Source organism: Corapipo altera, unplaced genomic scaffold, assembly GCF_003945725.1.
Source record: "Corapipo altera isolate COAL_440 unplaced genomic scaffold, ASM394572v1 23, whole genome shotgun sequence".
In the NCBI taxonomy this organism is placed as follows: domain Eukaryota; kingdom Metazoa; phylum Chordata; class Aves; order Passeriformes; family Pipridae; genus Corapipo; species Corapipo altera.
This window is the reverse complement of record NW_020884878.1, coordinates 418,941-442,160: the sequence shown is the minus strand read 5'-3', so window position 1 is coordinate 442,160 and position 23,220 is coordinate 418,941. Positions and strand designations below refer to the sequence as shown.

The window sequence follows — 23,220 nt, the reverse complement described above, 5'->3', positions numbered from 1 at the left end:
AATAAAGTCTCCCCAGAGCCTTCTCTTCTCCAGGCTGAACAACTGCAACTGTCTCAGCCTTTTGCCATAGCAGAGGTGCTCCAGCCCTCTGTCCATTTTCATGGCCCTCCTCTCAACTGCTCCAACAGTTCCACATCTTTTTTTCCCAGGAACTCTGTAGCTGGACACAGTACATCAGGTGGGGTCTCAGTAGTGCAGATTAGAGGAGGAGTGTAGGCTGCAAGCTCACATTGCCAGCTCATGCCCAATTTTTCATCCATCAGTATCCCCAAGTCTTTCTCTGCAGGACAGCTCTCGGTCCTTCCATCCTCCAGTTCCTCTTCTGCACAAGGTCTTCTCAATACTGCACAGCTGGAGTAAAATATAAATACTTAGAAAGAGCAAGCCAATCAAATATTTATTTCTGCCATAGTGCCTTAGAGACAGAAGGCAGCTTATCTTGCTTTTATTTACACTAATTGTGTCAATATAATTAGTGTAGCTCTTGAGAATAAGGCATGTTATCATATTGTGTGCTGAGTTTAATTGTTCTGCTATCTGCTGCCACCGAGGAAACACAGGAACCTCAGCAAGGGTCACAGCAGGGTGTGGAGCAAGACTGTGACCTCCCACATTAGCAACTGTTCGTGATTTTGTTTTCAGAGCCTTGTACTTCAGCTTTGCATTGGCTCTTGCACTTCCCAACCGCAGTTAAGTACTTTGTGCAGATACTGGGATATGTTTGCTGAACTCCAAAGTGCTCTCTGCATCAGCCACAGGGCAAAGTGCAACAGAACCGTCATACATTCTGCTGATGGTCAGGTTGACCTTGGTTGACTTTTAAAAAAACTGTTAGCAGCAATGGCCTCTTCAGAAAGTGAAAATTAACTTCTCATGTGGAAACTAAGGTCAGACATTAAAAGGGGAAATATTTTTTGTTTCCCTTGGGAATTCAGACATTAGTCAAATCCAAGGGCTTTGTTATGATGTGATCCTATAAGAGGTCATAGGATCATAGAATCATTAAGGTTGGAAAAGACCTCCAAGATCTTCAAGTCAAACCTTTCACTGATAACCACCTTGTCAACTAAACCACAGCACTGAGTGCCATGTCCAGTTGTTTCTTGAACACTTCCAGGGATGGTGACTCCACCACTTCCCCAGGCACCAGCTCCCCTGGTGCAGTTGAGTCCATGTCCTCTCGTCCTGTCACTTGTTATCTGGGAGAAGAGACTGACTCCCATCTGGCTACAACTTCCTATCGGGGAACTGTAGAGAGTGATGAGGTCCCCCCTGAGCCTCCTTTTCTCCAGGCTAAATCCTCCAAGCACTCTCAGCTGCTCCTCATAGGACTTACTCTCTAGACCCTTCTCCACTGTTGCCCTTCTCTGGATTTGCTCCAGCACCTCAATGTCTTTCTTGCAGTGAAGGGCCCAGAACTGGACACAGCACTTGAGGTGTGGCCTCAGCAGTGCAGTACAAGGGGACAATCACTTCCCTGGTCCTGCTGCCTCCACTATTGCTGATAAAGGCCAGGATGCCATTGGCCTTCTTGGGTAGATGTTCCACTTTGCTTTGGTATTTAGTGAAACAGCTCTTCTCTAAGTAGTTACTTCCCTGAAGCAACAAAATGAGTTTATATTACTGTCCACACTCAATGCTGAACTTCAGCAAGGAAAGCCAGAGCACTGCTGGCCATAAATGTTGGACTGGAAGTGGCAATCCTGGATGCCCATCAATCTTTTGCCAATTGCTTTGGGGTTAAGCAGAAATCTCTCAGGCAGTCTGGCATGATTTGCATGTCTTACAGCAGCCATGTGTAAAAGTTGCAGCCTGTGGTAACTTCACTGCTGGTGGGGATCTCAAAAGAAATCTTTTGAATAGACTTGAATAGATATTTCCTTCAGTATACTTATCTATCATTAAGATAATACTTATGAGAGGAGCATATTTGCTTTTCATAAGTTGCAAAACTGCAAAAATGGACATCACCTTGTAAAGGACCTTGCAACTTTTCCCAGTGCTCTCCTTCCCAAGTTCAGGTTGACACTGAGCATTCCTTCATGCACCGAGCAGGAATTTCATGCCTGTCTTGGGGGCAGGCAGTAAAATCCCCACCAATGGCAACTGTGCAGGTGTACAAACGCACAAAACCTCCATAACTGAACCTTTTTTTTAAACAGGAGAAATCTGTTTCACTCATTTTATTGTAAAAGGGTTGAAGTACCGAGTGACCAGGATAAATTCTCACCACTCACTGATCACAGGATGCTGAGACCTTGTGAGCTCCTCCTTTCTGTGCTCAGCCTGAGCTGCTACATACCTTGTCTTTGGGGATATCTGGGAAAACCCTCACTGGGAATATACTGTGCAGGTTCAATGTGCATCCTTTTCTGACTTTGTAGTGCCTATTCAGGTATGCTGTGGCACAAAGCTCCATCATTGTGTGTGCACCGCCTGCACTTAGCACAGGGAGGAAATAAGACCCAGAAAACACTTTAAATTACTTGCTATTTGTTTATAATATTTATGTTCTGTATGACATTAAGGTTCTATTATGATATGCATTGCATTAACACAAAATAAATAGTTCTCAACTCATAAAACAGGAGAAAGCAGAGAAATATAAAGAATAGCTGTAACCCCTAGCTGTGTAACTGAACAGTCATAGTTCCTGTGACTTCCTTCCTAACCTCCAAAGGCCTGCTTCTATTCTAAAACACCACAACCATTTAATTTACCATTACTGGTTTGGAGATAGTTGAGGATTGGTATTATTTACAGACAGAAAGTATGTTGGCGGTGTGTTTTTATTTTCTGTCACCTTTCCCTTGTCGTATGGATTAGGTTTGGACTGATTTGCTGAAAAGTGAGTCGGAACCTAAAGGTTCAAAGGTAGACAATGGATGTGTTTTGCCTCAAAAAGCTGTAATGCAAATGTGTTAATTCAGGAGTTGATTCATGAAACCTTTGGTCATTGGTGGAGCTGGAACAGATCAGGCAGCTGTGTGTTGTAAACACAACCATCCTGTGCTAAGTCTTCTACAGGCCTTAACCTGTAAGATTTTGGGAACTGGCTGTGTGTCCTGTCCTACATATGCTCTGCATGCATTTGTGTCAAGTGTCTGGCAAGAAGGCAGGAATTATTATGAGTTACCCTTTTCATAAAATCATGGAATCACAGAACAGTTTGGGTTAGAAGGGATCTTAAAGATCATCTCATTCCAAAACCTCTGGCATGAGAAGGGACACCTTCCACTAGACCAGGCTGCTCCATCCAACTTGGCCTTGAACACTTCCAGGGATGGGACATCCACAGCTCCTCTGGGCAACCTATGCCAGTGCCTCACTTACCCTCACAGGGAAGAATTTCATCCTAATACCTAATCTAAACCTACCTGCTTTCATTTTAAGGCAATTTGTCTTGTCCTATCACTGCAAGCCCTTGCAAAAAGTCCCTGTCCAGCCTCCTTGTTGCATCTGTACCTCCTGTTATGAAAGACTTTGGTACACCAAAGCAGTAAGAACAGCGTTTTTCCCCTCTGCACATAAGCACCAGTAAGTGCTGTAGATGAGTGATGTGATGACCAGAGATGTTGCAGCCCATGTTTTATAGCACTTGTGGGTATCCACCACCACGGATTTTTGAGCCTGGGGGTTAAATCCAAGGTGTGCAATGTTGGGTCCATGTGAGAACTAGGTCTGCGTTCACAGGTGGCAGAGCAGGAGGCACATCCAAGGGCAGCATTCCCGCAGGAACCTGGAAAGCCTGTGGTCTGTGACAAGGGCCAGGGGTGGCTGCAGGTGAGTTGGAAGCCCCCGTGGGGAGATTAATCGCCGGGTTCCTCAAGGGGCAGCCATGGGGCTTTCCAGGAAAATGGCCACTGTTTCTTTTATCTTCGAACACCGGTGTTTGAAACACCAGTGTCTGACCTCCGAGCACCAGCGTCTGACCTCCGAACATCAGTGTTTGATCTCCGAACACCAGTGTTTGATCGATCCCCGAACACCAAGCCCCGCAGGCCGCCCCGATGCCCGGCGGGCAGCGCTGTGTAGCCCAGGGGAAGGCCGGGCAGTCCCCGCTCGCCTGGGGGCACGGCGGGGAAGGGAAAACAGAGCGCCCCGCTCCCAGAACCCGACCTTCACCCCGCGGCCACACAGCGGGCTCTGCCCTGCAAACCCCGCGCTTATCGCCGCAGCCTTGACCGCGCCAGCGTCCCGGCCCGCAGCGCCTCCCGCCTCTGGGGGAGCGCAGCGATGGTGGAAGGGAGGGCTCGGGAGTGGAAGGGAGGCGGGAGGCGGGCAGGAGGCCGGCGCTGGCGGCGGGCGGCGGGGGCGGCTCCCGATAAAGGGGCGCCCCGGGCGGGCGCGCTGCGGCCGCGGCTGAGGCGATGGCGTGTGCGCTGTGCCTGGTGCTGGCGGGCGGAGCCCTCCTGGCGCTGCTGCTGCAGCTGCTGCGCTGGCTGCGGGCCGACGGGGACCTCACGCTGCTGTGGGCCGAGTGGCGGGGGAAGAAGCCAGGTAATGCCGCCCCCGCCTGCAGCCCCCGGGGCGGGGAGGGGGGAGCGGGGCGGCCGCGCCGTGGCCGGGGGTGGGCGGGCGGGGGGCGCTGCTGCTCTGAGGAGGCGGCAGCGTGTGGGGAGTCCCCAGAGAGCCGCCGCTGCCCGGCGGCACCAACCCTCGCCGGCTGTCCCGTGGGCTTATCCAGAAAAACACCACAAATTTACCTGCCCCTATGCCTGTATAAGACCTCCCGTGGCGATAAAGCAGCTCCCTAATAAAAGCCGCGCCGCGGCCTCCGTGGGGTCCCCGCGGGTCCGTGGCGGGGGCTGGCGCGTTTACCCCAAAAGTTGCTTGTTTTGGGCAGTTTCTGGGCAGGTTCCCAGTCCTGGCCCGCGGGGGTGGTGTCGAGGGGAGGGTTGGGAAGGGGACGGGCGTGCCCGGGGCGTGCGGCGGCTTCGTCGTGTGTTTTAGCTTCTGCTTCGTCCTGTCCTGACGGCTCCAAGCAAGCAGGTCTCGGTTTCGCAGAAGGGTGTTGAAAGTGTTTACTGCGAGGTAAACGTGAATATTAATGTTGGGTTTAAAGGGGTTTCCTCTTCCGAGGATTGTGCCCTGAGCGGTGCCAGGGACAAGCCCCACGCGATGCTCTCAGGGGTCCCGTGGGTACAAAAGTTCGATGAAATGCTGCCAAAACAGGGACTTTCAATTCTAGCTCTTGAGGAATTGTGTTCTTCGAGTGTTGATCTTTCTAATCCGACTGCAATTCTTCCCACTTCTGGACAAAGATCTTTGGAAATCATAGGCTTCGTTTGCTTAAAAGAGGCTTTTTTTTTTTTCAGAAAAGCCATAAATTTCTGGATATCCCCCCTCAGCCTAGCCAGCAGTGGTGATTTGGGGCTGCTGTGAGCTGCTGGGTGCAGGTGATTGAGGTGGAAGCAGGGAGTGGGGGCAGAAGCTGATCCGAAAGAAGGTGGGATGAGGGATGCTATAAGATGTCCCATGTGGAAGTTGAAACTGGTTGTTGGGTTGAGGTAGGGAGATAGGACTGCATCAAATAAAGGTGGATCAGGAATGATGGAGTAAGGTTTGGCTTGGGACTGTGATTTGGTGGTGCAGGTGAAATTTGGCGTTAGGAATGGTTTGAGAGAGGAGAAGGACAAACTCTTTGAGACATCCCTGTGTTTTGCTTTCAGTAGAAGGCTTCTGCAAATGTGCATGCTTTTCTGTTCTCCATTATATGGACTAGCACAAGCAATAAAGTTCTAAAAATTACTAAATTTAAATCAGTGTGAACAATCTTGTGTAACTCTTTGGATATGCAGCCCAAGGTTTTATACTAACTCCATCAGGAAGATAGTTCCCTTGCTGTAAGAAAACTAAAAAAAAGTCTTCATGTGTGGACTTTGTGCTGAGTCTTTCCATGACCTTTACAGAGAAACAAGATAAATCCTGACTAGTACAACCAGAATTGAAGCTCTGTCCTGAGGGATCTACGTGCAGTGCACATCAAGGTGTAGGAGCACTCAGGTAGACAGCGTTACTGAATGTAGCCTTGAGAATTATTGGAAGCCTGGAAAACTTTTAAGTAGTGTCTAAAAGTTACCATATAAAGAGCAATGTAGTAATTTTTTGATGGAGTTGTTTCAACATGTAATGTAAGAATCAGGCAGAAATTTGACTGCGTAAGAGGTGAGCTGTGCTTTGGCACCCCAGCCTCAGTGCTTGTAAGTAAGTAAAATACAGAGCTGAAATGGTACCATTTGGGAAATCAGGTAGGAGAACAGAAGTGACAAACACTGGAAAAGATGTTTATTTAAATAAATTTCTCTTATTCATCCCGATATTGTGCATGTAATGTAGTGTGTCTACATAAATTACATGTGGATCCCATAAAAAAACCCCTTGATTTTTAATTAAAGCTGTTGTTAGAGCTGTCACTCTTGCAGTCATTATATTGTGTTATCAATTCTACAACATTATTATAGATGTTGAAGTTTTTGGACATGAAAATATTTGGCAGAAAGCAGACTGATCTCGTATATTTCTTGTGCTGTAAACTGTAATTACAGAGAAAGGCTTCAAGGTAGGTAGGACTGGTTCCATTTCAGTGATTCAATTCTATAGAGAAAATTGACTTCTGGATTTTTTTTTTTTATTGGCAGATGCTGGATTGCTTCCCACCTTCTGAGTATGTTTGTGGTCAGGAGAGAAGGATTTCTGGGTGCTGGGTGCCTTTCCTTGTGTGTTGTGTTTCCTTAGCTGGACAACAGTCACTCTAAACCCTGTGCTTTTTACAAGCAGTCCAGTATTATCAAGCTAAGGGGGATCCATTTACGTATGAAAGCCTTCTCCTAAATTTGGGAATAATGGTGTGGTTCTTCAGGTCTGTGGGGAGGATGTTCTGCTGTAAACTTCCCCACCTCAAATATTTTTTCCTGAATGAAATGACATGGCAGCCTTGTGCTATAAGAGCTATACAATGTTTGAAAAAAAACCCCCTCTAAATAGAGCTACAAACCCACTTTTTGGATTACTTGCAGTGTGACTCTGTCCGACCTTTCATTTGTTATGCCTGGTAACACAATAGTTAATGGTTAGCAATAGTATAATCTGCTTTTATTTTTTAATTTTGCATGGTTAATTTTTAAACTTACTTCCAGTAACAACAGGACACTTACTCTGGAACAATCTGATGGTTTGAGACTTGTCCTGCACCAGGATTTGAGGTTTTCCATTATGGTAACTCTCAGTAGCTCAGTGCTGGGTAACTCAGCGCTGGGGAATTGGTGGAAAACTTGCCTTATCTCAGCTAATTATTCTGTTCACAGAACAAGATCCTGAATAACTGCTGTGAAGCTGCCCAAGACAGGTTGGGAACTGGGAAACTAAGGGGTAGGAGGAAGCGGATTTGTTTTCAGTAGCAAGAGGAATGAGTGTGGTAAGCAGGGCTGAAAGTCTGTCCATGTGTTGTTTTGTTCATGCAGTGTTTGTCTACTCATGTTTTCTGTCTAAAAAAACATAGTAGGAGAGGTGAACCCCCCCTGTTCCTTGTCATTAGTTCAATGAATTGGGAATATATTGGAATAAAACTGTAGGAAAAGGGTGTGAATAAGCTTTACAGGCAGCAGCCATTTGATATAATCATGAATACAGTGGATATTCCTGCAACTTCTCTTTCCACCTCCCAAGCTCATAACCTTAGAATACATCTCTCCTTTGGGAAGTGACTCTTGTTGCTGTTGTTAGTGTTTTTAGAAACAAACAAAAAAACCAAACCACAAAAGCTTGTTTTTTATGAGGGATTTTTCTTTGGCTAAAATACAGTCAGCTTAAAAAAAGACAAATACCACTCACTGCCAGTCCCACAAACTCAAGCTGAGTTTGTGGGACTCAAGCAGTCAGTCTTGAGTGCTCTCTGCTCTTGTCAAAAGAGTAGAAGGTCTTGGTGCTGATGTCTTTGTGGGTTTTGTGTCGTTAAGACTCCAAAAGTAGAAATTTGAAACACAGTGTGGTGTAGAGAAAACCAGGAAATGAATCCCTGGAGTAAGCAGGAAGTAAAAGCAGTGCCAGCCACCAGCTGCCGTGAACAAGAAGTACTTTTGCTAAATTAAATGATGGGTAAGTTTCAGCTTAAAAAGCTGAAAAATGCTACTGTGGCCCTTTTCAGAGTGGAACTGGCCTAAAGTCTCAGGAACTGCTTTTGGCTCTGCTGTTTGAATTATGCCATGACACCTTATTGGTTGGCAAGATGTTGAAATACTCCATGAACTTGAGAAAGAGAAGGAGGAGCTCCTGTCAGCAGTGCTCTGAGTGAGACAGATCTTCCCCAAGACTACTATTCACTAAAACTGATCTTGGAGAACACAGACAAGTGTCAGGCAATGGTACATTCTGGAAAGTGCTGTGATATTAGTGAGTGATCATCCATCCTTAAATCACATTCTAGAATTAAATGGGTGATTTTCAGCCGTCTGTTGTACTTGATGGTTTTGGATACATGTCTGGAAAGCTGAGCCTTTTCCCAGTACCCAGGTGTACCATGGAATGGGAATGACTGTAAACAAGGGGGAACAGGCCTATCAGCAAAGGAGTAAGATGTTCTTATTTTTGCTACAGGTTAAAAAAGCGTGTCAGGGCAGGAACTGTGACTACGTGGGGAATTCACACGTGAACTTACACCTTGGGAACTCTTTGTGCTGTGCTTTGGCCAATGCAGGAATTAACCTGCATCAGATACAAAACAAAGTGAATTAACACCCATTTGGGTTTTTATGATCTGCTGTCTTTGTTCAGAGGATTCTGTTCTGTCAGCAGTTACTTAGGAACGTTATTGGGATGAAACATTATTTGGAAGGGTTTGCTTAGGCTTTTCTTTGGATTTGCAATACAGTAACTGTTTCCTGTCACTTCCAAGAATTCTCTTCCCCCTTTTCCTCTGAAGTTCTGTTTGATGAGGTTAGTGGAGCTGCTATGTGTGGATGGCTTGCAGAAATGCAATCAAATTTCTTCCATCAGGTAAATAATCCATGTTTATTCAGATTACCCTTGGGACAAAGTTCAAATGGCAACAGGACAACTATGAACAATTTCACAACTTCATGTGACTAAAAAATAAAGAAGTCAGGATTTTGTAATGCCCTCAAACTGGAGCATATCTCTTAAAAACAGTATCAGACTGTACTCCTGCAGTGAGTTAGATGTTTATCCTGGCATTGGCAATGTGTAAACTGCTGTCTTGATTCCTTTGGCAGAAAATGAGCTGCGTGGCAAAGTTGTCTGGGTGACAGGAGCTTCAAGTGGAATCGGAGAAGAACTGACTTACCAGCTGGCAAAGATAGGAGCCCTGCTTGCCATCTCTGCAAGAAGGGAGGATGAGCTGGAGAGAGTGAAAAAGAAATGTCTTGGTAAGTACAACTTACTACTTCATGCAAACAGCTCCACTCTTACTGTGGTGGAATTGCCACAGAAACACTAACCCACATGTCATAGGAATAAATTTAATGGTGAAAGTCAGCTTTATACAGGGCTTCACTGTACCTTTGAAGCTGGTATTTTCTTTTTTTTTGAGTGAGAAGCCTTTATGTGGACTTGCATTACAAGTTCCTTCATAAGCCTCTAAAAATCTCCTTATCAACTGAAAGTGGTCTTGTAAGATACTAGATTAAGAAATGCAATAAATACTGTGGGGAGTGGAGGAAACAATCTCAGGGGTATCATCCTGTAAAGAACCAAAGCATGTAGGTGCACCCTGCTGAGAAATCTTTCTTCATGTTTGTGTGTGTTACAGGCAGAGCGATGACTGACTTTGCTCTTTAGAACAGGAACGAGTAGAAATGTTCAGGAGAAGTTGTTCTAAGAATGTGCAAGAAAAAGGATCTCCTGTAGATCAAAAGGAGCAAATGTGAAGTGGAATGTTTAACTATTCCATTTATCTTTCATATGCCTGTGGAGTCAGTAGTCTGGTTTCATTTCTCCTGTTTCTCTTTTTCCCTCCTGTTTTCTGTTTTGGCAGCAAGAGGGATATACAGTTAATTCACGCTGACAGAGGTTTTGAACATGGTTAATGATACACCTCTTTCAGGCTGTTTATCCTCTACAGCTCAGGATGCAGTGTTTTATAGGGAATCTGTTATCACACCAGCAGTTCCTTCCTAGTAATGTTGGCAGAATGTCTACAGTCTACTTGGAACGTGTGCTAGGGAACACTGAAATGTTTTTCTTGGGTTAGCACCTAAACATTTCTAGAAAGCTAAAAGCTGCAGCAGCCTACTCAGAAAATCTCTCAAGGAACTTTCAAAAATGCACAACTCCTTAGTTTTGTTTACTGATGGTTCCAAAAAGCAGCCACTTAGAGCTTAACATTTAAAAAGAAGCAGGGGACATGTGATGACAGGGTGGCAGTCGTGACAGAATGTCAGTGCTGTGTTTAGTGATCAGGAGAAGTCTGCAACTACATCTGCATCTGTGGCTGTTTCTTATCATTGCACAACTGATAACACAAGATGGGCTGGCAGGAGCTCTAATCCTGGATAGGCATTTTCAGGAAATACTTGTATGAGAGGGTTATGTGTCAAGGGAATATTCAGAAATATTATTTCAATTCACGTGCACCAAGAGTACAGACTTATCTGAGATGATTTCTGCTTCTGCCAACTTTTAAGTGACCCTGTGAATGTCTGAGCTGTGCTATGTGTGAGCTGTAAAGTCTTGTGTAGCCCTGTGCTTTGCAAATATTTGCTGCTAAACTTTAACCTTTAACTAAAGGTCTGATTAACAGGAATATTGGAAACTCTTCAGTAACACAGAAACATAACAGGGGCATAAAGTGATAGAACAAGGGGGAATGGCTTTAATCTGACAGAGGACATGTTTAGATTAGATATGTGGAAGAAATTATTCCCTGTGAGGCCCTGGCACAGGTTGCCCAGAGAAGCTGTGGCTGTCCCATCCCCAGAAGTATTCAAGGCCAGGTTGGATGGGGCTTGGAGAACCTGGTCTAGTGGAAGGTGTCCCTACCAGTGGCAGAGGGTTGGAACTGGATGATGTTTAAGTTCCCTTCCAACCCAAACCATTCTCTATGATTCTATGACAGTTACTTCATGTTTTCTATCGCCAGCCTTCCAGACTAATTGATCCCACTTCACTCTCATCCTTTGCTTCTCAAGGCCACGTGAATCCAGCTACTACCCCTTTCCTTGACCATCTTAGTGGCCCTATTCTACACTATCTCTGGTGTATGTGTATTTTTTTTTGAACTAGAGGGGTCCAAGACTGGACACAGCACTTTAGATGCAGTCTGAGAATGCTGTGTAGAGGCTCTTAAAAATCACTTTTCCTCAGTCTGCTTTTGTTAGTGCAGCCCATTAGCATTTGTAATTACCAGAACCAGTTGCTGACTTACTCTCAGCTTGCTGTTGTCCTTTCATCAGGACCTCAGGTCTTGTTTGGGGAGCTGATCTGTAACCAGCTGGATGTTGGCCTGCAGTACTGCAGAGCATTGTGCTGACCCAGGTGGGAAGTTTGGCATTTGACTTTACTGAGCTTAATGAAGTTTGTCAGACTGTTTTTAGGGCTTATAAAGATGTCTCTCCATGGCAGTCCTGCTCTGCAGCAGAGCAACTGCTCCTCTGACCTTGATGTTAACTGAAAATTTTCTCAAAACCTGTGTTTTGTCCCATCCTCTGGATCATTAATGAAGATGCTAAAATATATTGATCAGGGAGGGATACCACAGATCACAAAAAGCAATTAAGTTGGTCAGGCAGTATATGGCCATGCTAGATCCATGCAGGCTTTTCCCATGTACCTGCTTCTCCTTCATGTACTTGGAAATTGCTTTCAGGAGGAATTGCCACATAACTTTCCCAAGGGCTGAGGTTAGGCAGTGTGACACTTCATTTTCTCCAGTCACTGGGGAGTTACTGCACTTACCAAGGACCTCCCAAAGACAAGTGATATCAGTCAGCTCTTGTAAATCTTGGATGTATATATTGCCCTGCTTATATGTGCAGTTTGTCCCTAATTTGTCTTCCTCTGACTCTGTTAGTATTTATTTCCCCCAGAGTTTAGCCTCAGGAGTGTGGGAGACTTGAGAGGAGATCTTGCCAGAGAAGACTAAGGCAAGGAAGGCAATAAGTACCTGACATTTTTCTGTGCCCTTCCTCACTTCCCCCTCACCATCCCTGCTCAGCAGTGAGCTCACTGTGTCTTTGGTTTCCTCTCTGTTGCTGCTGTGCCTGTGAAACCTTTGTTGCCTTTCACACTCCTCACCAGTTTCAACTCCACCTGGTTGTTGATCTTCCTGATTCCATCCCTGCATGCTTGGGCAGTGGGTCCATGTGCTTCCTGGGTGGCTTGTCCCTGCTTCCACCTGCGTGTTTTCTCTTTGCAGTTGAGTTCAAGACTGTTCTGCAAGGTTTGAGTAGCGTGGGGTGGATTAGGATTGAGCTGCAACATGTAACATCAACGTGAATTTGTCTGAATTATGGGGCATAATTGGAGCTAATGGGCTGTGACATGGCTGCTGGAGAGGCTGTACACAGCAGCAACTGAACTGGGTGTCAGAAACAAGCACATGTATCTCGTTCAGAAGTTAGTGACACCACCCTGTGATACATGTTTATGCACTCTACACTGCCTAAAAGCTGAGGGAGAGAGAGAAGGAAAGCCCTGTAAGAGCTATGGTAATACCTGTTGAGTCATGCATATGCCAACTCAACACTTCATTGCACTTGTGCAGGAGGGAGAGAAAACAACTTGTATAACTCACAAGGCTCCTGCAAGTGGCTGCTCTATTCCCCCCAACCACTCTCTGCAACATGAGCTGAATTTTATCAGAAATGTTGGAGGTTGCTTTCTCTCAAAAGCCCTAAAAAGAATGCAAGTAACTGGGATGTTTCCTGGCTTGACAGAGCTCAAATATGATTTAAGTATGGATAGGCCAAATGAGTGACAGGCAATCTGTGAGTTCAAGAATTGTGCAGTAATGGAGGTTGGGGAATGGACCCCAGGAGGTCACATGGATCAGCCTCTGCTAAAAGCTCAACTTCTGTCTAATGGCATCACACAAGGGAGAAATAAAAGAAGAGGAAATGCTGAAGAGCTGGAAAACACTGCACTGAGCAGTAGTGTCTATCATGTTATGAGAAACTGAGATCTGGGGTTCACATGTATTGAAAAGAGTCATTGATCTGAAACCTGAACAATGAACTCTGAACTAAGATCTCCCACTTGGCACCAAGTGTTTTTCTGGGTGTCGTTATTGTTCCCTTAAACACATCAGTTTGGTAGCAGGCAAAAAAAGGCAGTGGAATGTTGGGAGTTATTAGTAAAAGCAATGAAGAACATCATTCTGGCAGTGTATAAACTGGGACATGCCCGTGCCTTTGGCACTGGGCACAGTGCTGTGCCCAGCCAGAAAAAAAATGGGATGAGTGAATGGGAGAAGCAGTTTAGAAAAATGGGAACAGGAATGTTTTTGAAGTTTTGTGAAAGCTGTCTATGAGGAGTGCCTAGAGTAAGGATTCCTCACCCTAGAAAAGAATTAAGGAAGCTGCTAGAGAGATACAATTTGAGTGCTTTGGGGAGTGGAAATCAAACTGGACCCTGGATTGCTCCAAAACAAGGTTTCTTGTTTGAAATTCCCTGATGTCAAAAGTTTCTCACATCTTATAAAAGAGCACTTCCTTCCTTATCAGCAGTCTGTGTCTCTTCCTCTGCTCTTTTCTTTCTCCTCCTGTAGTTTTTGTGGCTGGGTTGAGTGTGTGGTCTTGTTAATCCAAGGCAGAAACACTCCACACCCCGACAGGTTTCAGCCCTGCAAATCTGCTTGAGGCAGCGTGAGGTGGAGCTGTGTCTCTGAGAGGGCAGCTTAAACTACATGGATTTTACTGCTGTATTTCTGGAAGAAACTGAAGGGAAAATACACATGGAGGGGTTGGAGGGAGCAATAAATGGAAATACTTGAAGCGTTAAACCAGACAGATGGGTTTGTTTTAACCAGTGGCTTAAGTACTGATGACCTTTGAACAGAGGCAACTGGTGGATTTAAGTAACCTCTTTATTTCTTCATCACTGTTAAGACAAAGTTTAACCTTCCATGTGTATGCAAGAAGTAGTAACTAAAAAATCAAGGCCTGAGGCTCTCTGTAGAGTTCAGCTGCTTAAAGGGGAGCAGGTACACTTAGTTGTGGCTGGGAAATGATTTAGAAACAAAAATGGCACTATCAAGCTGATATAAATAAAACAAAAAATCATGCTATGTGTAGTTAAAAAAAGTGAAGTGACAAAGATTTTGTTTTTGTGAGTTATCTGTCCCAAAAACCCGGGGTAACAAATCAGTTCTCAAGAAATGCTTTCTATGGAAGAGGTCAGTTGTTCTGAAGAGACAGTGGTAGAAGCACTCAGCATGAGGGCTGGAACTTGATGGCAGCTGACTTTTATTTCAGGAGATGGATGTGTTAAAACTGCCAGTTAAACAAAACCCTCCTTCTTCCTCCAGTAATGCCCCAATAATCCAGCTCCTCTAGACTTGGCCTCATAGCTCCTCAGGTATGGATGTTGTGGTTTGGCTCTAAGTTGTACTAGTCCTGTTATCAGGAATAAACGTGCTTGACCTGCTAACATCCAAGCAGAATGTCAGGGCTGCCAATGTGCTGTGCTTCTGACTGGCTCAGAGAAAAATTTGGATGCACGTTACTCCCAACTGTTGCAGTTTATTTGGAGAATTGATTTGTCTGTATGGAGCTACACAGGCCTGTTTTGATAAAGTCAAGTTTTTCGTGTACAAAAGCATAATGATGAGAAAAGAAGGACCTGGTAGGAACAGGTTAAAAATGGATTCTTGGTGGAAATAAAAATGAAAACAAAGCAAGCATTTAGTTTCCAACTTGGTGTTACAGTTTCTTGGTGCCTTTTTCATGAAAATGTGGTGTTTAAAAGTGTGTTACACTTCCTACAGTTGTTACATTAGCAGTTTCTTACTGGTTCCCATTCACTCCATGGTTGTTTTTAGAGATCAGCAGCTTGAGTGAAAAAGATATCCTTGTTCTGCGTCTTGACTTGACTGACAGATCCTCTCATGAAGCTGCAACCAACAGTGTTCTTAAGCATTTTGGCAAGGTAAGGCATGCTTCTGGGGTTAAACTGCTTTTTCTTCTCTACCTCCTAGACCTGCATTTATGTTCTTATTCTACTTTTATTTTATTATATGATAAATTCACTGGTGTCTACATCTTTATTCAGTATCAGTATTAAACTTGCCAAAAAGTCCTTGAATTTTTATCCCTTCTGGGTTTCAGCAGGCTTTGCAGAGATGCAACAACAAACAAATAATCCCTGGGCATAACTGAAAACTAATTTGGTGTCACTGAGTTGGCTGAGGAAGCACAAGAACTAAAGGAAATAAATTATATTAATTTATCTTTATCTTTCCCAAGATTGATGTTTTGGTCAACAATGGAGGACGCTCCCAGCGCTCCTTGTTTGTGGATACAAACCTGGATGTCTACAATGCCATCATAGAACTCAACTACCTAGGTACAATCTCTTTAACAAAGTATGTCCTGAATCACATGATCCAGAGGAAAAGAGGAAAGATTGTTACTGTGAGCAGTGTGATGGGTATCATGGGAGCTCCTCTTGCCACTGGGTACTGTGCCAGCAAGCACGCTCTGCAGGTAAGTTAAACTTTGGAAGTTAATTAAGTCTTGCTGTGTAATAGACCAGCATCAGTGCTATGGCAAAGGATTTTATTCTGTGCAGAAAACACAAATCTCCCAGGAAATTAAACACAGCATCCTCAGGTATTGAAAGTCCTGAAATTAATTTGCTCTGAAATGCAAAATATCTCGGCTCCCAGTATAGATCTATTTTCTGACTAGAATTCAAGTGCCATCTTAGTTGGTTCTAACCACTACCTGGGTAAAATTCCAATGTGAAACACAAGACCTTGGCCTCTGGCCTTCAGATGAGGGAATACCTAAAGAGGAGGATTATTCTGTATAGAAGTTCTCAGCTCAGTGAAGGAGGAAAAGTCACTGGTGAGAGGTTTAAGACTACAGGAAGCCTTTAGGACAGTGAAGTGAGAACAGTGAGTGGTAAAGCAAACTACTCAGGGAAAGGAGAATTTTTTTGATCTATCTGGGAATATCTGAACAAATCTTCCCAACAGTTCTGAATGTTGTTCTGGTGTGAAGAACTTGCAGCTCACAGTGTCCTAGGAAGTTTCTTCTGCCTAACACTTAACTTTCAGTATTGCTTGGAAGGGGGTTTTGAAAGTAGTGTCACTTGAGTGGAAAAACATAAAAGAGGAGCTCAGAAGAGTATCTGCCTGTATCGTTGAGGAGTCATTTGTTTAACTGGTAAATTTGTTTAGACATATTCGTCTTTCACCACTGTTTGTCTTCCTGCTAATGTACATTTTGGTCTCAGTCAAACAAACTTCAGCTGTGCTCAGTGGTGGTTTAAATAACTGGCACCTTTGCCCTCCCTGCTGCATTTAAGCATGTCAACAGAGTAAATAACTGCTTAAGCTGGGGGATCAATATCTTTTTGATAATTTGACTAACAACAACAAAAATGTCACAAGTGGCTGACACTGCAAAGCCACGTGAAAGAATGGAGGTGTAGACAATGGTGACAGGTCTCTGCTGACAAAGTTTTCACTTAGTGGTGGGGAGGGATCTGCTGCTCTTCACTGGAGTAGCAGTGCTGAAATTGCCCATTAGAGGCCAACTTTTGGGTTAAGTCTACTAGATTTAAATTAGAAGAATGCAGTGAGCAGAAGCCTGGATCCCCTTCATGCTCCTTTATTTACTAAATGGTTTTTTTGCTTGAATTATCTCTGGGTGTGGTGCAGTTGGGCTAAGCGTGGCTAATTAATTGCAGAGCACAAGGAATTCATGTGCTGCTTTAAAAATACTTTGAATTCTGAATCTCATGTTAAGATTGAGAGCGTGGACAGAGCTTTAAAGAGATAGATTTCTAAAATTAATTAAAATACGCTCTCTGAACTGCTTATATCTTCGTTAGCTTCTCCCTCTGCTCAATAACCAGGCCAGGCTTTAACCTCCATTCTTGTTTCTTTCACAGTAATTCTACAAATACCAATTGCAGGTGTTGAAACTTGTGATTTGCAGCATAGATTTCAAAAAGACTGTGTCTGAGAGTCTCTCCTGGTCTGGAGCTATGGCTAAGTGAGGGCAGGAAGCCCCAAAAACTAGGAAAAGCTTTTTTTGAATATTGAACTTCACCAGTACAGTTCAGGTAAGGGGAGTCTGCAAGAGTGGCAGCCCTCTTCAGATAGCCCTGTAGCCCATCTCTGATGGTGACCAAGAAGAAATCACAGATATCACAGAATGTTCTGAGTTGGAAGGGACCCACAAAGCTGGAGAGAAGGGAGGGGAAAAATAAGACAAAGCTTAAAGTGATGCTCTTCCTGTTGTGTTTTCCCAGCATGTATCCACCTGTATTTTAAGACCTTCTTGAAATGAAGGTTGCATTTTGGCCACCAGTTATTAAGTATGTGAGCCTGTCTCACATGAATTCATCTGTTATGGGTTTTGTTTTGTTTTTTTTTAATTCATGCCTTGGAGTCCATCACAGCTGACACCCTTAATGCTACAATCTTAATCATACATTTTGTGGAAAAGTCCCTCCTTTTGCTGGTTTTGTTTTGTTTTTGTTTTTTAAATTCTTTTAAATGGCAGTTGGAGGAGGAAGGAAGGAAGGAATTCTGCTTAGAATTAGAATTTGTTCTTGAAACAATCACGCTTTGATTCATGCCAACTGGAATTCTTCATAACAATGTTCTAGTGATGAAATTATCCTTTGTTTCAATGCTGTAAGAGTGTGAGTTGAGTCCATGGGAGTCTGCATCTGACTGATGCAGTTTCTCTCTTGGTGAGATGATGCTCATGGAGATCCTGTGCCATTCATCCAGCTATAATTCATCTAATTGGTGGAATGTGGAGTGGATCAGTGTGGAGTGGCCTTCAAAATGTCCCTTCATCAGGAACTTGCCTAATAAGTCCATGGACTGCACTGAGCAGCAAAAACTCCTCTTTTTGTTCAATTCTCTGGTCATCAGTGGAATTTGTAAATGTTTCTGTCATAGGAGTCATTTCAGCCTTGCCTTCTTCAGCATCTTCTGGGATTTGTTTACCAAGCTGGAAAGGCCCAGGGATGCCTGGGAGCAGTTCCTGTCCCACACACCCTGTGTCTGTGTGGCAGAGCTGGCTGCAGTCTGGGCTTGGTGGAGACACTCAGGTTCTTCCTCTTGCACTTGAGTTCCTCTACTGCTCCCAAATCTGGGTCTGTCCCTGCCTGAATTCAAAGAGAGCAACTGCTTTTCTTTCTTAGGAAGTTAAAGCTTGTCTCCTGGGAGGAAGTGGAGGAATTTCATACCAGCTATCTTTGGATATCAAAGATAAGTGCTGGAATTAGAGAGCATGTACAAGCTGTATATAGAGCCTCCAGAGGGGATTGAGTACATGTAAGATTCTGGTTTTCACAGCTGTCTTGGTGCCACATCTGAAGGTGCTCAGTGGGCTGGAGGAGGCTCCTCTCAGGGCAGGAGGTAATCCAAGGGAGGGCCTGGCTTTTTAATCCAAAAAATCTGGGTGGCTGGCAGATTCCTGTGGTCCAGGAGCAGATTTATGGGCAGATTTCTCTCTTTAACATTAGAACTTAGTCCTCTGAAGGCTTTGCTGCCATGCTGTGAAGGAAGGTCTGATACCAGCTCTGGGGCCTGCAGGTACTTATGAATTTAAATATGCTGTCAGGGTTTTTAGGGAACTGAACTGCAAAGCCTGTGTGCAGTCCATAAACTGGAATTAGCCACAAGCAATTGGGAAATTGGAGCTCATGTTCTTGGTCAGAGTGTGCAGGAGCTTCTGTGGCTTGTCCCAGCTGATGGTGCTGTGCCATCACAGGCTCGTATCTGACTGGTTTTAGCCCTGTATTGCTATTCAGTGAGGAGCTCTGGGTCAGCCAGCCCTCTTCCCAAGCTGGAGGGGAGTACAAGTGATAAAATTTTACTACAGTGGGAGTTTATCAGCCTGTGCTCACTCTCTGTCTCTGCTGTGACACAAACTTTCATGTTGGAATAAATACAGGGAACTGTTACTGTGCAGATCAAAGATGAGACATGATGGGGTGTTGGCTAAATCATCACTACTTGACCAGTGCCTGACCAGTGCCCTCCAGAATTGCTGGTGTTTCCCATAACAGTTGCCATGTAAATGTGAAATGTTACCCAGATTCAGAAAACTTGTATCCTGTTAGCTTAAAGAAAAGAACTACTTGCAGTTTTTTGTAATTACAGTTTAACTTGGATACACTGGTGTCGTATTCCTGAGCTGAAATAAGGTTTAAATCTGTGTGGATGCAGATTTCAAAGTTTGCAGTGAATTCAGTGGTGTACAGAATTGCCCCCTCTAAATTTGTGAGGGTGCACCTTTGACTTGCTGTGCTGAAAAGTTTTCCTCCTTCTCTGACATAAAACCAGCCACTTACTCAGTAAAGCCACTTAACTGATAGAAACCATATAAAACCTTTAATCTCACCATAAAGAGCAAATCACCTAGAAAAGGTAACTTCCATGATATTGTAGTTCTTAGAATTGGTGGCATTTCCACTACTGAAAAGCTCATCCTCAGTACAGGGACAGCAGAATCTGGATGTAGTTCAGCAAAATTATCCTTGTCTTCCCAAATAGACAATACACTGCACACTGGTTTGTATGTCAATGTCTGTAATTGCTGATAAAATGTTAAATTAGCCATTGATTGTGGAAAGTCAAAGAAAGTAGGAGGAATTTTAGTGGAATACTGTTAAATTTTTACAGCGTGAATTAGTATGAAAAGATGTAGTCAGTTAAACCTTGCAAAAACATGGTAAAAGGAAGATTTCATTATATTCTTTTCTTCTAGGGATTTTTTAATTCCCTACGGACTGAGCTGACTGACTACCCTGAGATCAGCATCATCAACATCTGCCCAGGGCCTGTGCAGTCCAAGATTATCCAAAATGTCTTTACAGAGAATCTTGGAAAGGTAAGAACTCAGTTCTCTTGTTATAAATCCAACTTTTGCTGCAGGGCCAGTGATCCTTTCGTGGTTTTCTTTTCTTTTTCTCCTCCCAGCCAACACTGACCTCATCTTTTTACCAAGAAGTGCTTTGAGTGGTACAGAACTGTCAAGTCTGTATGATAAAAGAAAAAAATTGAGTTTGATAATTGTTTTATGCCTTCTCTCTTCCAACACATACAACCCAATTCTGGTCAAATTTACTGTACAGCCACTGTGCTGCAGTTCTGGGGGAAAGTCCAGGCTTTTCTGGACACAGCTCAGCTCTGCCTGCAGAACACTGTCCTTGGGCACAGGTTGGGTTTTGTTTGCCCTGGTCACGCTGTGCCCTGGTGGGTGACGCTGCTGCTGGCACAGCCTCAGCTCAGCTGACAGGAGCTGTGCATTCCTTTCCTGTTAGGGATTGTTCCAGGAGGAAAAGCAAAACCTTCCAACTGCACAATGGCTTTTAATAAAGGCTGTCCTAACAAAGCAGCTGGCAAAAAACTGCCACTGTGATACATCAAACTGTAATCTGCCCTAAATTCAATCAATCTGAAGCTCAGGATAACCCACCAGTGAGGGGGAGGGGTTCTCCCATTGCTGAATCCAGTTCTGGAAGGATTTTTGGCTTGCAAAGCTTGATAACTGCGTGAAAGAAAAGATGTACTCTGAGCAATGGGGAAAGCTTGCAAAACACATTCCTCAGATTTCAGTGTGGCAGAAGACCAGGGAGGAAGAGCAAATCTAGACCAGAACTGCTTCTGCCCTGGGAAACAAGAACAGATTGCTAGAGCAGTGTGTTTGTGCTGCAGTGAAATGCGTGTAAGGTCAGAGGGGTGGTTTATGTTCACTCAGTGATACAGGGGGACAAGACCTGGGGTAGACATCCCTGCTCCAAGGCAGCCTCCTGCTTTTCCCTTGGCTGAGATTGCCCATGGAGGGAGAGTTGGCAGGAATATTTAAGTTAATGGGGAATGTGTCCTCATCAGCTAACTTGCTTACTGAGTAACTTGTAGCATAGAAGGGGGCAGAAAGCTGGGAATGCTCCCATTTCCCATGGGGTGTTCCCATTTCCCGGAGCTGCAGGAATGGGGGTAACCTGTTCCAATAATCTGTGTCACCATCAAGTAGAAGCTGTGCTGAAGCAGGGCAGAACTTGGAGATCCATCTTTTTTTTTTTTTTAAACCCTTGACCCATCAATCAAGGCATTAATTAAAAGGGTGCTTTAATTAAGCCAAAGGAAGGTGGGAAGCATTCCCACAGTGAAGACCAGCCCCAGCCTCTGCCGTACTGGCTGGGGAGGCTGGGAGGAGTATGCCTGTCACCCAGAGCTTGGCCTGTGTCATTCCCTGGGATCCAGCTCTAATCCCTGCTCGCCCTCTCTCCCGCCCAGTCCCTGGAGAGCAGCGGTGACCAGTCCCACAAGATGCCCACTGACCGCTGCGCGCGGCTCACCCTGGTGAGCATGGCCAACGACCTGAAGGAGGCCTGGATCAGCGACCACCCCTACCTGGCCGTGTGCTACCTGTGGCAGTATGCACCCACCTGGGCCTGGTGGCTCATGAACAGGATGGGCAAGAGGAGGATACAGAACTTCAAGAGCGGAGTGGTAAGTGCTGACTGACTCTTTCGCCAAGGGAACGTTGGGATTGCATTTTGGATCCACCCATTTTGGATCTGTTGCTGGTTTGTTTGTTGTTTTTTTTGTTTCCCTCCTCGCTTCCCTAGCAGCTGATGCCTGGCCAGAGTCCATCCCTGCAGCCTGCTAGTGTAGAGTTACACGGTGTGGTCACAGCACAGCAAAGTCAGCACGGTCTTGTAGTGCCCCAGGCCTTGCTCTGATCTCCATCACACGGGCTGCAAGTTCAGGACTCACCCTTAACGCAGAGTTATAAGTCACTGGTGTAAATTGTTTAATGCAGCTTGGAATTGGGACTGTGGAAAAAATCTCCCTTGGTCGTGTCTAGTTTTTGTGTCAGGCAGTAACCTGAGCACCTCCCAGGAGGGTGTGACACAGTGCTATTGTCTGTCAGGGCTCTTCACCCACACTGGCAGCCCCGGGGACAGATGTGCTGCCTCCTGTCCCTGCAGTACTTGCTTGGTAGATGCTATTTATTATTACTCTGTTTTTGTTGAACTTGGCACAAAAAAACCCCACATTAAAAGTACTCCAAAAGCAGGAAATGCAAAAATGAAACTTCCTACTTCCACAGTCTAACTGCCCCCTGTCACAAGCTCTTTCAAAGAAAAAACACTGTGAGTGAAGGACTTTAACAGAGCAGAAAGTGGAGGGTGAAATACTGATTTAATGTCTTCTCCCTTCAGGATGCTGATGCCTCTTACACAAGAAAGAATAAATAAGGATGGGCCTGTACAACACTGTGCTGTTCTTGTGCTAAGGCTGAGAAACTTTTCATACTGCGTGACTGCAAGCAACAGCTTTTTTTTTTTTTTTGTTATATCTTTATCATCCTGTATCTTGACAAATCTATCAAGCTGATGCCACACTTGAATAAATAAAAATCTCTTTCTAAACACACCTGTGTCAAAATTCCCACAGGCTGAATTTTTAAGCTTACAAGCACTGAGACACATGAGAGGCTGGGCTGCTGTGATGCTGTTTTTCTGCTGCTATGACATTGGCAAATACCTGGTGAGCAGCCTAAAAATTATATACCCCAGGATCCTGTTTCTCTCACTTTCATTCCTGATTCTTGTTGAGCAAAAAAAACAAACCCTCAAGTAGGTTGCTGTAGGTTGGGATGTCTGGTCTGTGCTTGTGAAGTGTTCCTTGAGCAAAATGTGTATTGAGGGCTAAATCCCTGAAGTTCAGAAACAATTGTTTAGAAGTTACTTTATCTTTGGGTCTTGGCATCCCTCCAGGGTCCACAGGCCTCAGTCCTGTGGCTTTTGGTGAAGGCTAACAGTGGATGGGGCAGTGGGGAAGGGAGGGAGCAATGCTGTTCTTGCAACCCATTTTAGGCTGTGCTTAGCCCTGTGATAAACCTGGCACTTGTTAAAACTACAGAGCAGCAGGAGAGAGGAGCGGGGAATGTTCCTGCAGCAGAACAGCCTCTGGCAATTACAGTGTGAAATAGAAGCTGAATTCTAGTTCCTGTACAGAGCAGAGGCCAATCTCAGCAGATCTGGTGGTGCATTGGGCAGCAGCAG

At 44.6% G+C, this 23,220-nt stretch overlaps 1 protein-coding gene across 2 annotated transcripts; it reads left to right on the top strand.

The window, feature by feature from the left end:
- The first annotated feature begins 4,355 nt into the window (after positions 1–4,355).
- On the top strand, positions 4,356–22,588 carry DHRS7 (dehydrogenase/reductase 7). 2 transcript variants are annotated; one of them, XM_027637966.1, is made up of 7 exons: positions 4,356–4,500; positions 9,231–9,383; positions 14,993–15,099; positions 15,417–15,656; positions 19,911–20,033; positions 21,443–21,658; positions 22,375–22,588. In XM_027637966.1, exons 1-7 carry the CDS (start codon positions 4,371–4,373, stop codon positions 22,408–22,410), a joined length of 1,005 nt encoding a protein of 334 aa, XP_027493767.1. In that variant the 5' UTR covers positions 4,356–4,370; the 3' UTR covers positions 22,411–22,588. The 2 variants fall into 2 exon arrangements, with proteins under 2 accessions (XP_027493767.1, XP_027493768.1); XM_027637967.1 differs by lacking the exon at positions 4,356–4,500 and adding an exon at positions 8,346–8,391.
- Positions 22,589–23,220: the final 632 nt, after the last annotated feature.

What these genes read in the sequence shown, in the direction of transcription:
- DHRS7 (XM_027637966.1), top strand. Translation starts at nt 4,371, where the DNA reads ATGGCGTGTGCGCTGTGCCTGGTGCTGGCGGGCGGAGCCCTCCTGGCG. An exon ending in CCAGCAAGCACGCTCTGCAG is followed by an intron (nt 15,657 to 19,910) that starts GTAAGTTAAACT and finishes CTTTTCTTCTAG; the next exon opens with GGATTTTTTAATTCCCTACG. An exon ending in AGAACTTCAAGAGCGGAGTG is followed by an intron (nt 21,659 to 22,374) that starts GTAAGTGCTGAC and finishes TTCTCCCTTCAG; the next exon opens with GATGCTGATGCCTCTTACAC.